We start from the raw sequence: 18,096 nt of genomic DNA, 5'->3' as shown, positions 1-18,096 counted from the left end.
GCTGACAGCACAGAGCCTGCTTGGAATTCTCTCTCTCTCTGTCAATCTCTCTCTCGCTCGCTCTCTCTCTGTCCCCCTTCTCTCTCTCTCTGTGTGTGTCTCTGTCTTATTCTCTCTCTCTCTCTCTCTCTCTCTCTCTCTCTCTCTCTCTCTCTCTCAAAATAAATAAATCAACTTAAACAAAAAGAAAATATAGCCTCTAGCTCAAATCATTAAAGCTTTAATTGCTTAGGTCAAAGGTATAAATAGGTGTGTTTATAAGACATTTTACACTAAGAGCCTAACATGTTACTCCTTTGTACTTTATTGGAATATATGCTCACTATTTTTATTTTATAACATCCATATGAAAGTTCAATAGTAAATGGAATTTATTTTATATACTCTAGTGTTTTAATATACACTAATGCCTAAATGATAATAGTAGCTATTTTTTGTATTATAATTTTCAGAGGCAAACTCTAGTCAGAATCCAAATATTGATTTCATGTTATTGAAAAGCTACAGTCAGAGACTTTTTAAAAAATATTTCACTTATGGTTTCATCCAATTGAAATCGTCTCATATTTTAGGTTATCATTTTTGGAATAGCATTCTGAATTTTTTAAGTAAAAACAAGAACATTATTTTTTTTCATGCGATGCTGGTGTTCAATGCTTCAGTGATAATTCCTACAGATGTAATATTTAATAATAGACACCATTATTCAGTGAGGCACTAACTGCAATGGCAGAAAGTTAACTACAGGGTACAGTAATAATGCAGCATGAGAAGCAAGGTGCTTCACATTTTATGACGTGAAGCCCATTAAATCCCAGGCCTACCCACGGTCATATCTACGCCATTCTGTATTGGTACACTTGTGTCCCACTGGCGATATGTGAGCAGTGTCCATTTGAAAATATTTATGCACGGGGGCCCCTGGGTGGCTCATTCAGTTAACCGCACGACTCTCGATTTCGGCTCAGATCATGATCTCACCATTCATGGGTTCAAGCCCCACATCTGGTTCTGTGTTGATGGCACAGAGCCTCCTTGGGGTTTTCTGTCTCCCTCTCTCTGCCCCTTGTCTGTTGGGCGTACTCTCTCTTGCTCGCTCTCTCTCGTGCGCGCACTCTTAAAAATAAATAAAAAACCTTAAAAAAATATTTCTGTGTATAATCTCTATTAGGAAAAGTGCACTGGTTTCTGCCGGTGCTGAGCATGTTAGGAAAGCCAGTGCACTCTTCTGAGATGGGCCTCCACCCTCCACCTGCCATGGCCGCTGGGATGCAGGCCAGCGTCGTTCCCTGCTGATGGGCACGCGGTGCTCTCTTACTGCCTCTCTCAGCTCGCATGCCTACTCCTTTGCTTCTGTCCTCCACACGCAGGCAGAGTGGGCTCTGCAGGACCCAAGTCTGGCCCCTGCACCCCTCTCCTGTGCTGGGTCACTCAGGAGCTCATTCACTCACTCAGGACGCCCATTCCTCCAACCCCATCACTTCAACTCTACTGGTTCACTTTTCTCCAGCAAAATGGAGTCTCTTTTGCTGTTCCTCAAATGTCTTGGGCTACTTCTTTTCTTAGGACTTTTTTTGTGAGTTCAAAGTTTCTTTGTTTTTGTTGGTGTGGTTTGGCTTCTTTTACTTAATTCAAGTTAGTTAACATATAGTGTAATAATAGTTTCAGGAGTAGAACCCAGTGATTCATCACTTACGTGTAACACCCAGTGTTCATCCCAACAAGTGCCCTCCTTAATGCCCATCACCCAGTTAGTGTATCCCACACCTCTCTGCCAGCAACCCTCAGTTTTTTCTCTCTCTGCATTTAAGAGTCTCTATGGTTTGTCTCCCTCTCTGTTTTTACCTTATTTTCCTTCCCTTCCCTTCCCTTATGTTCATCTGTTGTGTTTCTTAAATTCCACACATGAATGAAATCACATATTTCATTTTCTAACTTGGCATACCAACCCTCCAGTTCTATCCACGTAGTTACAAATGGCAAGATTTCATTCTTTTTGATTGCCGAGTAACACTCCATTGTATATATATACCACATCTTTATCCATTCATCCATCAATGGACATTTGGTCTCTTCATACTTTGGCTATTAACGATAGTGCTGCTATAAACATTGGGGTGCATGTGCCCCTTCAAAACAGCATACCCGTGTCCTTTGGATAAATACCTAATAGTGCAGTTTCTGGATAGTAGGGTAGATCCGTTTTGAGGAACCTGCATACTCTTTTCCAGAATGGCTGCACCAGTTTGCATTCCCACCAGCAGTATTTTTATACTAGCTCTGCCCTCTGCCAGAAGCATTCTTCCTCCAGATCTCCTGGCCAAGCCCCCCGGAGGCTGCAGCTTATGTGAAATCCCTTTGGAATCTCTCTGAGAGTAGACATTCCATGACAGGAGGCTGTTTTATGAAGAACACTTTTTTTTTTTTTTTAGTTTTGTATTTTTCAGAAATAAAGTGTTATGATGGGCAACCTATTAAGTAAATAAAACATGACAGGAATGCTGTACCTGTCTTAATTTTACACCTTTTCTGCAAATAGCATTCTGTATACCCATCACCTATTGTTTGCTAGAAACTTCTCAAGATTTCCATCTCAGCAATATGCATATTGAGTTTATGCCTTCTGATGACAGTCTATTCAATGCCTTTTATTTTCTAACTCAAGGTGGTTTACTTGCACCTGTCATTCCCTTAGGTTCCTAGAGAAATAACTTCAAAGAGCCAGATTCTTCGTACCTCCTGAACACACCTTTGCTCTTTCCCTCCTAACAGCTGCAGGAGGGCTCTTTTGCATTTACTCTACCTCACATTCCTTTTCCTCTTCCAGGGCTTTGTGGTAAAAACTTCACTTCTGCTCTGCCATCTGCTTTTACTATTTTTTTTCTTTATTCATCCCCCAATTGCCACTTCTACTGATTATCCCCAGCAGGATAAAGCATTTTTAGTCAAATTCTACTTAAAGGGAATGGATGGTTGGGGACAGATAACTGTACAGTGTTGGGTAGTATTTATTGGAAGGCAAATTCATTGAATTAGAAGAGAGAAACATACTACTGAACAGAATATCTGGAATGAGGAATTTGGCAAGGTATTTGGGGTAACACTTTTATAATGTAGAACAGGAATTTGTACTTAAATTTTTGAACTCTCAGGGTTGAGTTGAGCAAAGTAAACAGAGTTTAACCAAGTAAAACAATGGGTCTAGGGTCCACTGGGTGGCTCAGTCGGTTAAGCATCCAACTCTTGATTTTGGCTCGGGTCATAATCTCAGGGTTTATGGGTTCGAGCCCCACATCAGACTCTGCACTGAAAGCACAGAACCTGCTTGGAATCCACTCTCTCTGTCTTTCTGCCCCTCACACTCTCTTTCTCTCGCTCTCAAAAACTAAATAAATTTAACAAAAAAACAATGAGTCTAGTTAAGAGAGTTCTGGCATCAGTCCTGTTTGCCCCATGTAAGGGCCCAGAAGCAGAAAAAAAAAGCGAATGAAGGAATTAGAAGTGGAGTAGCACTTACAGTTGTTGACTTTATACTGGGGAGACATGGAGAAGAGTTTGGGAGACATCTGTGTGCTGAACAAAGTCTGCTTTATGAAAAGGTTGGAGTTGGACTTCAGTTGTGAATGTGTATGTGTGTGTGTGTGTGTGTGTGTGTGTGTGTGTACTGACACAGAGGTACACTCATGTGTATATTGTGTTTGAGTATGTACATACATCCACATGAAAGTACATGCATGCATAGTGTATGTATGTGTAGGTGTACCCATGGAGTAGTACATGTGTGCATATTATGTGTGTACATAAACCCACACGGAAATACATGCATGCATGTTATATGTCTGTGTACATGTGCCCACACAGTAGTACACGTGTGCATATTATGTGTGTACATACACCCACATGAAGCACACATGTTTGAGTATGTACATGTACCTACGTGGATGCACGTGCATGCATATTATATGTATGTGTACATGCACCCACACAGAAGCACATGCATGTGTGTGTATTATATGTGTGTTATATATGTCTAGAGTTCTAGATCCAGGTAAAGTGCCTTGATAAATGTAGGTTTTCCAATAATAGGCTCCAGTAATACTTACATTGTAGACTTCTGCATTTGAGTGCATTAGAGACTGGGTAACCTGGGACCCAGAAGGAACTCATCTTGGACAAACAGGTAACCAACCATGACACTTACTTTCGTTCTTTGGTTACCAGCCTCCCTCTGTTCTGAGCTCCTGTCTCCTTTACCAGCCATGTGCCTTCATCCCCAAACCTACTCTTCTGCTTACCTCCTGAGAGCTTTTCTTCATGCGCTTCCATCATGCTCCCAGGTCACTATTAAAGGTGAATAAACAAAGGTTTGGGCCCTGAAGAGTTGAATGGCCAGTGTGGTGTACCCCCCTACTATCCCTCACTGAAGTACAAGTGGAAAACCAACCTCAGATTTTGCCCCACATTGCTACAAGCCAATGGAGCCAACTCCCTTATTGCCGTTAGCTGAAGTAGAAGTCAGAGAGCAAGACAAATAATCGAGTCAAAGTAATGAGGGTAAACTGAGGATATGACCATGATGGACTCAATATTGGTCTCTCTGGTGAGTCTTATCCATTCAGCTAAGCTTCTGGTGTGACTGCTGTGTGACAGGCATGCTCTCAGATGCTGGGAATCCAGAAGTGAATAAGACACAGTTCTTGTAATCAACACACCTACTGCCTAGTGTTGTATGAAGAGTATTAGTAGTTATCCAGAAATGCTCTGGCCATTATGGCAGCAACAGCCAGCACTTACCAGGTGTCATTCCAGACACAGTATAGGAGACAGACCTGTAGCTATGATATGATTTCCAGTGTATAAATCTGGACACCATGGGTAGAGGGTTTAAGTAGCCTTCCCAGGATCACATTATTAGTGAATGATAGGGCTGTGAGTCAAAGCCAGCAGTCTGATGCTAGATCTTAAAGGCTCAATACCTTCCAAAATATGATCTACAGCTTGGTCTTCTTATTGGCTTTTAAAAGATCAGTGATACTACAGTTGCCCCTTGTATCTCTTTCAGTTTTGATTGTGTGACTAAAATGATTCTGCACGTACAGTGGAAACTGGTGTTTCAAATCTGCCAGAAGAGAAAGCCTAGTTCATCAGTTTGTAAGTGTAATGGGCCCTGTATGTATTGGAATACAGGCATGCCTGTGGTTAAATATTCTATTGTTAATGCCCCACTACCTGTGCAGACAGCATGGATCAACCTGGATCATGCACTGTATGATGAAACCAGGAGCTTTTCCTTTGAGTAACTTCCAGAGTTTTCCGTAGTGCACACACATCCACACACACACACGTGCTCTTGGATCCTGTATACCATTTCTCTGTAAGTTCTACCACGTGTATGTAGAGCAGCACTACTCTGGCTCTTTCTGTAATTGAAGGCTGCAGAGCCCAGCAAATCAGACCCTCGCTTCTACAACGCCAGCTCCGCCAGACTCATTATTTTCTCTCTTTGGCTCACAGTGGGGCTGTCACTTCTGAAAGTCTCTGTTGCCTTTGCATTTCTAATAGAATCCTCACTAAAATTTACATTTTAGCCTCACTTGCAGGAGCCTACCTTCAGGGTTTGAAGTCAAGGTAATCATATTATTGTATCTTCAGGAGGCTTCCTGCTTCCGTTTTCCTCAGAAATTTTGTAGATGGTGAGTTTCTTCAAAAAGTGAACAGACTATGTGGAAATAGATAAAACAGGACTCTGAGTAATTTATTCCAAAAGAAAGGTGTTTCTGTGCAATTATTTACATAAATGCTAGCATTTCAAAAGCTTTTATAATACGTACAAGAATTATTAAATGCATCGAATATTCCCAGCTAAGTATTTTCTTTGAACACATGATTGCCTTTGAACGCTAGCTCCCAGAGCTGCACAGTCAAGCAAAGCCTAAAAGAGATAAATGAAAAGTCATGGCCAAATTCAAAGCCATGATCATTCTGCATCCCGACTTGCTTTGTTAAGAAAGGTAAGTCAGGGAGCTGTGATGTGCTTTAAGCAATCAAATGGAAAGACGAGACCAATTTTCCCCTCAGGACTGCGCACATATAGGCAAACATACCTGGATATGCAGGTAGAGATCTCTTCTTCACACCCATTCCTTCCCAGGCTTTCAGAGGCAGCACACTTTACGCCCTTATTATTAACCCATCCCTCTTCTCTTCCCTGCTCAACAGTGGAGATTGTGTCTACGTTCTATTTTGATAGATGCCTTTATGCGGGATGGTTATAGTTGTGGGATTCCCACAGGCGTGTGTGAAACTGGGTAGGAGATGGGCGATGGTTTCGGGAAGACTAAAAAAGCAGTCGAACATGTTGTAAGTGGTGGTAGCCATAAATACTATCAGAGTATTTCGAGTGTGAGGCTGCTAATGTCCCCAGCGGGGGCCAGCTACTCCTGAAATCAGGTACTTCGCCAGGATTACTGACTCTGTTCCGTATCACATGTTCCTTGGGAGAGAGCTTCCACCTCTAGTCGCTTATATCCGACAGAAAGATTTTGTGTGAAATCTGTCATGTTGGTCCTTCCAGGGACCTTGGTTAGGAAAAAGCAGAAGTCATTCTGGCTACGTGAAACAGAAGGGGCTTGTTGAGTGATATAAATAGCTCACATATTGGAAGGGCAGAAGAGGCCAACTCTGTTTTGACCTTTCAGAAGCAAGTTACAAAATTACAACATAACAGGACTGCCATAGGAACTTCCGCCTTGACGATTCGAAATCCTGAAGTCAGAAGGCTGCCTCCACAGTTGCTAACTGCACAAGCGCACATTTCTGCTGTGATCCAGACCTGCAGACACACGTGCCTGTCACCTGCTTTTCCTCTTATAATCCCTTCTGAACAATGTCTCGTGCAAGAAGCGTCTTGTCAGAGTAGCCTCACCACGCTCAGAATCCGAGCTACAACTCAGTCTTTTAAGTACGGTTTTTAGCTTCTCAGCGTATGCATTTCAGGAACATGCGAGAGAAGGCAGCTGGAATAAGGACCAGGTGAGCTTAGCCACAGCGTCAGCTCTAGCTGTCACTGGCTGGCCTCTGTCTCTTCTACGTGATGTAAGTAGAGCCCAGGTGACATGCAACAGTGTGTTAGCCTTTGTGGAAATAACAGACTTCCTTTTCAAAACCACCTGGACTGTGATATTCATTAGGCAAATTATTAATGTGGAATGCATAACCTTTGTTGTTACATCCATGATACCAGCACATACTTTAAAGAAATGGTATGGGACGCCTGGGTGGCTCAGTTGGTTGGGCGTTCGACTTCAGCTCAGGTCACGATCTCGCGGCCCGCGAGTTCGAGCCCCGCGTAGGGCTCTGGGCTGATGGCTCAGAGCCTGGAGCCTGCTTCTGATTCTGTGTCTCCCTCTCTCTCTGCCCCTCCCCCGTTCATGCTCTGTCTCTCTGTCTCAAAAATAAATAAACGTTAAAAAAAATTTTTTTAATATAAAAAAAAATAAATAAATGGTATGATCTCTTTGTCACTCTATATGTAGACATTATTCAATGCTCATCTCTATGGTAGTACTCTTTTAATGTTTATTTCCTTATTTTGAAAGAGCATGCAAGCAGGGGAGGGGCAGAGAGAGAGGGAGGGAGAAAATCCCAAGCAGGCTCCGCGCTGTCAGCACGCAGCCTGACGCAGGGCTGGATCTAGCAAACATGAGATCACGAACGGAGCGGAAATCAAGAGTCAGACACTTAACTCTGATGGAGCCACCCAGGAGGTCCTATGATAATACTTTTAAGAGAGGAAATATCGCTGTTGTGGAAGAATATCATCATCTTGTAAACATCACTAAAACCTCTACATGGTGCATGTCCATATGTAAAGAAAACAAGCGTGCACGAGTTAGTTTTAGCATAGTTATGTTCTTAAATATACTGAGAGGTGCTGCTCAGAATTATCATTCAGGAAGTAAGCTTTCTGTTTTCTTTGCCCCTTGGCTCCTTTTCTTCTGTAGACAGCAATCAATTACAATACAATACAATACAATACAATACAATACAATACAATAATGAAATTTCAAAAACTTGGACGCTAATTTAAGGGCTCAGGAAAGAAAAATATAATCCTGGATCACTCGTTACCATCAGTGACGCAAGTGGATAACTGTAGTCTTATTTTTCTGTAAGATAAATCACCTTTGTAAATCTTTTTAGTAAGGTGAGAAGTTGGAAAGACCCAGCGTTCTAGAAAAACGATGTAACAAAATACTTTTCACTCAAGGAGTCTTACAACCCTGAATAGTGTCTATGCAATGTGAATCAAATGCCGTGACGAACCCCCATCAGCTCATTACCTGGCTTCGACAGTGACCAAAGTTCTGCTATTTTTTTCAACTGTATCTTCACCTTTTTCCCACCTCCCATGTGATTATTATGATAATGGCGATTCGAACTTAGATTTACTACATTGAAATGCACAAGGGTTAATTACACAATTTTGACCCTTATATACAGCTGTAACTGTAACTACAGCATGATTAAGATCTAGAACATCTGTGTTCCTCTCAGGAGTTCCCACCAGCCCTTTGCTGTCATCCCCACACCCCTCCCCAGGTAACCACTGATTCCCTTTCAATCACTATAGATTAATTTTGCCTCTTTCACAATTTCATATCATTGGATATCAATCACTTCATATGGTTATTAGCCACTCACACGTCTTCCTTCATGAAATCTCTTTCAAATCTTTGGCCCGTTTACAAAGTTCTTTTCATATTGTTTGGTTGTATCTTTATTCCAGATACAAGTTTTTTGTTAGATACAAGTTTTGCAATTATTTCCTTCCAGTATATGGTTTATGTAGAGATGTCATTTGAAAAACAAAATTGTAAATTTTGAGAAAAGTCTAAATTTTTTTTTAATGATTGTTGCTAACGTGTCCTGCCTTAAAATTGTTGTCTCAATTCAGGCTATGAAGACACTTTCCTCTGTTTTCCTCTAAATGCCTTGTAGTTTTGACTTTTACACTTAGACCTTGATCCTTCTTACATGAATTTTTGTGTTCAGCAGGAGGTAGAGATTGAGGTTAAATTTTGTTTTTCTTACAGATACCCTGCTGCTCCAGCCATTCACTGAAAAGATTGTCTTTGCTCCACTAAATAAATTCCTTTGAAGTATTGTTGGAAAGGCAACTGAGGGTCTTCTTCTTGGCTCTGTTCCAGGCATTGCCAAACTATGACTCATGGCCTCAAACTAACAGCAGTGGATACATATTTAAAGTGTTATCAAAAAAAAAAAAAAAAAAAAGAAGAAGAAGAAGCAGTAACAGATATCTCATATTTTAGGCCCACAGAGCCTAAAATATTTAATATTTGGCCCTTCACAAATTTGGACAATCCTTGATCTAGCCTGTTCAAGTGACTTGTTTGTCTACCCTTTGCCAATCTCTCCTTATTTCTGTCCCTTTATGGTCCTTATTAAAGTCAGATACCGCAAGGCCTCTAGTTTTAGTCGTCCTTGCCGAGACTGTTTTGTCTATTCTAGGTCATTTGTGTCCTCATGAAGATTTTTAAGTCAGATTATTAATTTCTGTAAAAATTTGGCTGAGATTATAATTGAGATTTCATTGAATCTATAAATACATGGGTTAAATTGCCATCTTAAGAATACTGATTTTTCCAAACTATGAACACGGCATATCTCCCTTTTGTGTAGATTTTCATTACTTTATTTCAGCCACATTTGGGTGTTCCCAGGGCTGAGGTTGTACCGTTCTTTTGTTAAATGTGCTCCTAGGTTTCCTGTGCTTTGCGTGACGTTGTCAATGACATCTTTTTAGATGTTAATTTTCTATTTTTTCTGTTTATAAGATTTTCCTCATCATCTATGTTTGAGCATTTACCTTGTGACCTGAGACCACGTGCAGCTTCCTTATAAGTTCTAGTAGTTACTTTGATGATTTTGGAAGATTTGGCACATACGCAATCATGCTGCTATAAACAGGAGCCATTTGTTCCTCATTAGATCCAATGTCTTCTGTTCTCTGCCTGTTGGCGCTGGGAGTGGGAAGACAAGGCTGGAGGCTGTTGTCACCTTGCAGGTGTTAGCTGTGGCTTTGTTTTGATTTTTACATGTTGTTCATCAGATTGAGGAAGTTACCTTCCTCCTAGGTGCTGAATTTTTTAATAGTGACAGGTGTCTAATTTTGATAAATGAATATTCTGTGTTGTTTGAGATTTTTTTTCTCCTCCATTCTGTTAATAGGTTTTGATTTATTTTAGTTCTTAAACGAACCTTCCATTCCCAGTGTAAAAACCATGCAATGTATATCGTCCATCATGTGTATTGGAATCATGTGCTTCATCAAGGTCACATGCTCCCACACAGAACTCAGAAGTGCCCATGTTTACTTACAGGACCACTATCAGGAGAGCCTGTGTCACACCAATGTCCCCGATAGGCAGGGACAGAGGTGTAAGTGGGATCTTCAAGTACACTGGACCCCCAGCACTTGTGGGTAAGAAGGGACTCAGGCTGAACTGAAGCGTGTCACTTGCAAAATTCAGTCAGCAAATATGTATCAAGCACCTATACTGCACAAGGCTTTACGCAAGGACGCAATTAGGAAATAAATTAATGGCTGGCTACATGATCATTGGCAGCGGTCCATACCTAGAAACTCAATGTTGCATTCTGAAATAAATTTGTTGTATCCTATGCATTTTCCTCTTCTCCTCTTCTTTCATTATCAGCCAATATCCAAATACATTGTTAGTTTTTTAACCCCTTTAACCACATAACTTGTTTTTTCATCCTATAATTGTGGTATAAAATATAACTTTCTGTTCAGGGCATTGTTATTTCAAATATCATTCTATCACCATGTGTTGAACTAAATCACCTATAATTTGTTGTAATTTGGCAACAGCAGATAAAAGACATTCATTTTTTTAATGTTTATTTATTTTTAGAGAGAGAGAGAGAGACAGAGCGTGCATGTGGGTCTGTGTAGGGAAGGGGCAGAGGGAGAGAGAGAACACCAAGCAGGCTCTGCGGTATCAGCACAGAGTGCGATGCGGGATTCACACCCATGAAACGTGAGACCACGACCTGAGCTGAAATCAAGGGTCAGATGCTTAATGGACTGAGCCACCCAGGCACCCCACCATTTTCCTTAAAAAAAAAAAACCAAACACGCACTTGTCTTAAGTTTTAAAAAGTTACTGAATTTTAGTCTGCATAAGAAGAAATGCACAATACTTGGTAACTTTTCATGAAATGTACAAAACTTCATAGTCACTGCCAATTTCAGGAGGTACTGAATGCCCTGTACACATTCCTTCCAAGATGCTTACTCTTGCCTTCACAAGTAACCAGCCCCCTGATTTCTTGAGCTCTAAGATTATGTTTCACTCTACATTCATTTCTTTGCTGTCTAAATCCCCCTGCATGATTATAAAAATGAATGTATCCGTTCTATTAAGGATGGCTGTGTCCAGTTTGGGACAAATATAAATAATGCTGCTATGAACATTCTTGTATGTGAATTTGGCTGTACATGACACTCATTTGGGTTGGGTACATATACCTGGCAATGTAATACATGTGTCACCAGATTTGCCTGTGTTCAACTCTAGGACTTAATGCCGAATTGTTTCTCATAATAATTTTACAAATTTGCACTCTCATTAGTGTTATATAAGCAGACCATTCCTGTCAGTACTTGCTATAAATAGCCTTTTTAATGTTGTTCATTTTCCTGGTGTTTGAATTATATGATTATGAATTTAGTTTGCATTTTTCTGATTTAAAAGATGAGCAGAGTGTCTTTCCGTATATTTATCGACCTTGTAATATCTTCCTGTGGGATATGTCTATTAAGATCTTTTTCCCATTTTGTTAACTTCGTGGGTTTTTTTTTTCTTTCATTCTTTCATTTTTCTTATTGAATGTTAATTCTTTATATGCTCTGGACACCAGACTTTCTCAGTTATGGATCATTCCATACACTGGTTTGGTATTTTTATTTTCATAATGCAGCCTTTTGATGGCATTATCAACCATTGATAAATTCTTAATTTTATTGCAGTACATTTTTTCTATTCTTTTCTTTGGTTTAGTGGGTTTTGTTTTATGCTCAGGAAGCTCTCAACCTCTCCAAAGATCTTGAAAATATTTGCTTATCATCTAGAGGTGTTCTTTTTTATCTTTCACATTTGTGTTTATAATCTGTTCTGTGCTTTTGTGAGGTAGTAGTCAGATTTCATTTATTTTAAATACCCAGGTTGAAGTGGCTCAGCATTGCAAATCCCTTATGAGTGAGTCTCTATCTAAACTCTATTTTGTTCTCATTTACCATTTGCCAACCCCTGCCCCCAAGCCGTGCAGTCTCAATTGCTGTAGCTTTAGAATCCACATTGATACTTAGCACGGCAGATTTCCAATGTAGTTGGCTTCCCTCAAGCTGATCTTAGACATACTTGGCACCTTGAGATTTTATACAAATTTTATTTTTTTTTAATTTTTTAAATGTTTATTTATGAGACAGAGAGAGACAGAGCATGAGTGGGGGAGGGGCAGAGAGAGAGGGAGACACAGAATCCAAAGCAGGCTCCAGGCTCTGAGCCGTCAGCACAGAGCCCGATGAGGGGCTAGAACCCACAAACCGTTAGATCATGACCTGAGCCGAAGTCGGTCGCTCAAACGACTGAGCCACGCAGGCACCCCTACACAAATCTTAGAATGCACTCTTTAATTTCTTCACAATTACTGGGATATTTGTGGGTAATATATTGAATGTATTGATTAATTTTAGAAAATTTTAACATTTTTCAGGGTTTCAATCCATTCATATGGCATATCTCTCCATTTCTTAGATTCATTTAATCTCTCTCATTCATGTTTTATTTATTCATTTATGGGTATTAAACATATTCTTTGTATAGATTCTTAGGTATTTGGTGTTTTATTGCTATTAAGAGCAGCCTCCGTTTTAGCATCTTATTTTTTTCTTGGTTGTTAAAATAGGAAGTTATTTTTTTTTACAAGCTACTTCTATATTTTGGTTCTATAAATCTTGTTTGAACACTGAAAACATAATTAACTTAAAATGCCTTTTTTTAACTGAAGATACCATGACTTCCTTATTTTTCTTGCCACAAATCTCTCATTTTTTTCTGAAGCTCATATGCAATGTTTCTTTGTGAGGAGTTGTTTCAAGTCTTCATTGTTCCGAAATGCTAACACTGACACAGAAAAATCTTCAGGGGGAGTGGCCATCAGAGTTCGTTATTTTCTTTTTTTTTTTAAGTTATTTTCATGCAAAGCAAGGTTTTAGCGTAGAATACAGGGGAAAGGATCTATGAAAACTAGGACATACCTCTCCATCTCTCCAAGAACTAAAAGAACTGTACTGTTTTCCTTCTATATTTCACAAATGTGACTAAATATATTTAACTTATTTATTGAGTGATTCAGGTACGCATGTCCTACATTGAAAATCAATGACTACTTGTAAGCAAGAAATTCTCATTAACACTGGTTCTCTGTGTATAGCCATTACATTCACCATAAACTGTATGAAAAATATATGATCTCTATAAAAACCAGTGAAGGAATTCAACTCACTTTTATTTGCATGAAACATTCTCTCTCTCTCTCTCTTTTCAGTGACTGTTTGCTGGCAGATACCTGGAGGAAAAATGGACTCTGAGTTCATTTTGTTTGTTTTCATCTAGTCTTTGTCATGGAAATGACACTTTGATGTTGAATAAATAATTTTTAATTAATTTTCACAGTGCAAGAATAACGAATTATATTAGATTCATACTGCAGCCTTAGTAAGGGTACTGAAGAGTACATAGTATTCAGAATATTAATTTATGATGCATATTCATAGCCTAATTGCACATTGACCAAACATTTGACTTAACTGAGGATGACTTATATGCTGCTTATATTCCCATCAGATATGACATGATGGGAATATAAGCATCTTATAACTATCAACTGATGGTGAATTTGTAGTGAAATAATTAGGGGTAGCAAAATGAAACTCATGTAAACAAAAAAGATAGCAGAAGGGGCTATATTCATATCTGTTAGCGGAACAAGAATGTATTGTCCAAAATTTTCATCAGAAAGCTATCTGGTAGGAAAAAAGCACATTTATTGTCAAATTAGGGTTCATATTGCCTCATATTTATTGCCTACTGGATTGGAGAATTGATAGTTTTTATTTTATTTTATTTTTTTATTGTGTTAATATACCTACTTTTTTTTTCAACAGATGAAATTTATTGTCAAATTAGTTTCCATACAACACCCAGCGCTCATCCCAAAAGGTGCCCTCCCCAGTACCCATCACCGACCCTCCCCTCCCTCCCACCCCCCATCAACCCTCAGTTTGTTCTCAGTTTTTCAGAGTCTCTCATGCTTTGGTTCTCTCCCACTCTAACCTCTTTTTTTTTTTTTTTTCCGTCCCCTCCCCCATGGGTTTCTGTCAAGTTTCTCAGGATCCACATAAGAGTGAAAACATATGGCATCTGTCTTTCTCTGTATGGCTTATTTCACTTAGCATCACACTCTCCAGTTCCATCCACGTTGCTACAAAGGGCCATATTTCGTTCTTTCTCATTGCTCTGTAGTACTCCATTGTGTATATAAACCACAATTTCTTTATCCATTCATCAGCTGATGGACATTTAGGCCTTTCCGTAATTTGGCTATTTTTGAGAGTGCTGCTATAAACATTGGGGTGCAAGTGCCCCTATGCATCAGTACTCCTGTATCCCTTGGGTAAATTCCTAGCAGTGTTATTGCTGGGTCATAGGGTAGGTCTATTTTTAATTTTCTGAGGAACCTCCACACTGTTTTCCAGAGTGGCTGCACCAATTTGCATTCCCACCAACAGTGCAAGAGGGTTCCCGTTTCTCCACATCCCCGCCAGCATCTATAGTCTCCTGATTTGTTCATTTTGGCGACTCTGACTGGCGTGAGGTGATATCTGAGTGTGGTTTTGATTTGTATTTCCCGGATGGGGAGTGACGTTGCGCATCTTTTCATGTGCTTGTTGTCCATCCGGATGTCTTCTTTAGAGAAGTGTCTATTCATGTTTTCTGCCCATTTCTTCACTGGGTTATTTGGTTTTCGGGTGTGGAGTTTGGTGAGCTCTTTATAGATTTTGGATAATAGCCCTTTGTCCAGTATGTCATTTGCAAATATCTTTTCCCATTCCGTTGGTTGCCTTTTAGTTTTGTTGATTGTTTCCTTTGCTGTGCAGAAGCTTTTTATCTTCATAAGGTCCCAGTAATTCATTTTTGCTTTTAATTCCCTTGCCTTTGGGGATGTGTCGAGTAAGAGATTGCTACGGCTGAGGTCAGAGAGGTCTTTTCCTGCTTTCTCCTCTAGGGTTTTGATGGTTTCTTGTCTCACATTCAGGTCCTTTATCCATTTTGAGTTTATTTTTGTGAATGGTATCAGAAAGTGGTCTAGTTTCAACCTTCTGCATGTTGCTGTCCAGTTCTCCCAGCACCATTTGTTAAAGAGACTGTCTTTTTTCCATTGGATGTTCTTTCCTGCTTTGTCAAAGATGAGTTGGCCATACTTTTGTGGGTCTAGTTCTGGGGTTTCTATTCTATTCCATTGGTCTATGTGTCTGTTTTTGTGCCAATACCATGCTGTCTTGATGATGACAGCTTTGTAGTAGAGGCTAAAGTCTGGGATTGTGATGCCTCCTGCTTTGGCCGTCTTCTTCAAAAGTACTTTGGCTATTCGGGGCCTTTTGTGGTTCCATATGAATTTTAGGATTGCTTGTTCTTGTTTTGAGAAGAAGGCTGGTGCAATTTTGATTGAATGTGTAGATAGCTTTGGGTAGTATTGACATTTTGACAATATTTATTCTTCCAATCCATGAGCAGGGAATGTCTTTCCATTTCTTTATATCTTCTCCAATTACCTTCATAAGCTTTCTATAGTTTTTGGCATACAGACCTTTTACATCTTTGGTTAGATTTATTCCTAGGTATTTTATGCTTCTTGGTGCAATTGTGAATGGGATCAGTTTCTTTATTTGTCTTTCTATTGCTTCATTGTTAGTGTATAAGAATGCAACTGATTTCTGTACATGGATTTTGTATCCTGCAACCTTGCTAAATTCATGTATCAGTTCTAGCAGGCTTTTGGTGAAGTCTATCGGATTTTCCATGTATAGTATCATGTCATCTGCAAAAAGTGAAAGCTTAACTTCATCTTTGCCAATGTTGATGCCTTTGATTTCCTTTTGTTGTCTGATTGCTGATGCTAGAACTTCCAACACTATGTTAAACAACAGCAGTGAGAGTGGACATCCCTGTCATATTCCTGATCTCAGAGAAAAAGCTCTGTTTTTCCCCATTGAGGATGATGTTAGCTGTGGGCTTTTCATAAATGGCTTTTATGATGTTTAAGTATGTTCCTTCTATCCCGACTTTGTCAAGGGTTTTTATTAAGAAAGGGTGCTGAATTTTGTCCAAGGCCTTTTCTGCATCGATTGACAGGATTATATGGTTCTTATCTTTTCTTTTATTAATGTGATGTATCACGTTGATTAATTTGCGAATGTTGAACCAGCCCTGCATCCCAGGAATGAATCCCTCTTGATCATGGTGAATAATTCTTTTTATGTGCTGGTGAATTCTATTTGCTAGTATCTTATTGAGAATGTTTGCATCCATATTCATCAGGGATATTGGCCTGTAGTTACCTTTTTTTAATGGGTCTCTGTCTGGTTTGGGAATCAGTAATACTGGCTTCATAGAATGAGTCTGGAAGTTTTCCTTCCCTTTCTATTTCTTGAATAGCTTGAGAAGGATAGGTATTATCTCTGCTTAAATGTCTGGTAGAACTCCCCTGGGAAGCCATCTGGTCCTGGACTCTTATTTGTTGGGAGATTTTTGATAACCGATTCAATTTCTTCGCTGGTTATGGGTCTGTTCAAGCTTTCGATTTCCTCCTGATTGAGTTTTGGAAGAGTGTGGGTGTTTAGGAATTTGTCCATTTCTTCCAAGTTGTCCAATTTGTTGGCATATAATTTTTCATAGTATTCCCTGATAATTGTTTATATCTCTGAGCGATGGGTTGTAATCATTCCATTTTCATTCATGATTTTATCTATTTGGGTCATCTCCCTTTTCTTTTTGAGAAGCCTGGCTAGGGGTTTACCAATTTTGTTTATTTTTTCAAAAAACCAACTCTTGGTTTCGTTGATCTGCTCTACAGTTTTTTTATATTCTATATTGTTTATTTCTGCTCTGATCTTTATTATTTCTCTTCTTCTGCTGGGTTTAGGCTGCCTTTGCTGTTCTGCTTCTATTTCCTTTAGGTGTGCTGTTAGATTTTGTATTTGGGATTTTTCTTGTTTCTTGAGAGAGGCCTGGATTGCAATGTATTTTCCTCTCAGGACTGCCTTCACTGCATCCCAAAGTGTTTGGATTGTTGTATTTTCATTTTCGTTTGTTTCCATGTATTTTTTAATTTCTTCTCTAATTGCCTGGTTGACCCACTCATTCGTTAGTAGGGTGTTCTTTAACCTCCATGCTTTTGGAGGTTTTCCAGACTTTTTCCTGTGGTTGATTTCAAGCTTCATAGCATTGTGGTCTGAAAGTATGCATGGTATAATTTCAATTCTTGTATACTTATTAAGGGCTGTTTTGTGACCCAGTGTATGATCTATCTTGGAGAATGTTCCATGTGCACTCGAGAAGAAAGTATATTCTGTTGCTTTGGGATGCAGAGTTCTAAACAGATCTGTCAAGTCCATCTGATCCAATGTATCATTCAGGGCCCTTGTTTCTTTATTGACCGTGTGTCTAGATGATCTATCCATTTCTGTAAGTGGAGTGTTAAAGTCCCCTGCAATGACCACATTCTTATCAATAAGGTTGCTTATGTTTATGAGTAATTGTTTTATATATTTGGGGGCTCCCGTATTCGGCGCATAGACATTTATAACTGTTAGCTCTTCCTGATGGATAGACCCTGTAATTATTATATAATGCCCTTCTTCATCTCTTGTTACAGCCTTTAATTTAAAGTCTAGTTTGTCTGATATAAGTATGGCTACTCCAGCTT

At 39.4% G+C, this 18,096-nt stretch overlaps 1 protein-coding gene across 17 annotated transcripts in view; it reads left to right on the top strand.

Moving 5' to 3' along the window:
- Nucleotides 1-18,096, top strand: part of PCDH15 (protocadherin related 15) — a 1,681,879-nt gene that overhangs the window by 1,102,613 nt on the left and 561,170 nt on the right. The window contains exon 1 of one of the 17 annotated variants that reach the window (XM_053910272.1): nucleotides 5,054-5,151. The exons of the other annotated variants lie outside the window; for them this stretch is intronic. Coding sequence (XP_053766247.1) covers nucleotides 5,082-5,151 — 70 coding nt within the window. The 5' untranslated portion in view covers nucleotides 5,054-5,081. Of the gene's footprint in view, nucleotides 1-5,053; nucleotides 5,152-18,096 lie in introns of those variants that run through there. 17 annotated transcript variants of the gene reach the window in all.

The sequence above is a fragment of the Panthera pardus genome, unplaced genomic scaffold (assembly GCF_024362965.1).
Source record: "Panthera pardus isolate Hobbes unplaced genomic scaffold, ASM2436296v1 HiC_scaffold_22, whole genome shotgun sequence".
Lineage (NCBI taxonomy): Eukaryota > Metazoa > Chordata > Mammalia > Carnivora > Felidae > Panthera > Panthera pardus.
Note: the sequence above shows the minus strand (reverse complement) of the source record. Positions and strands in the feature narration are given on the sequence as shown.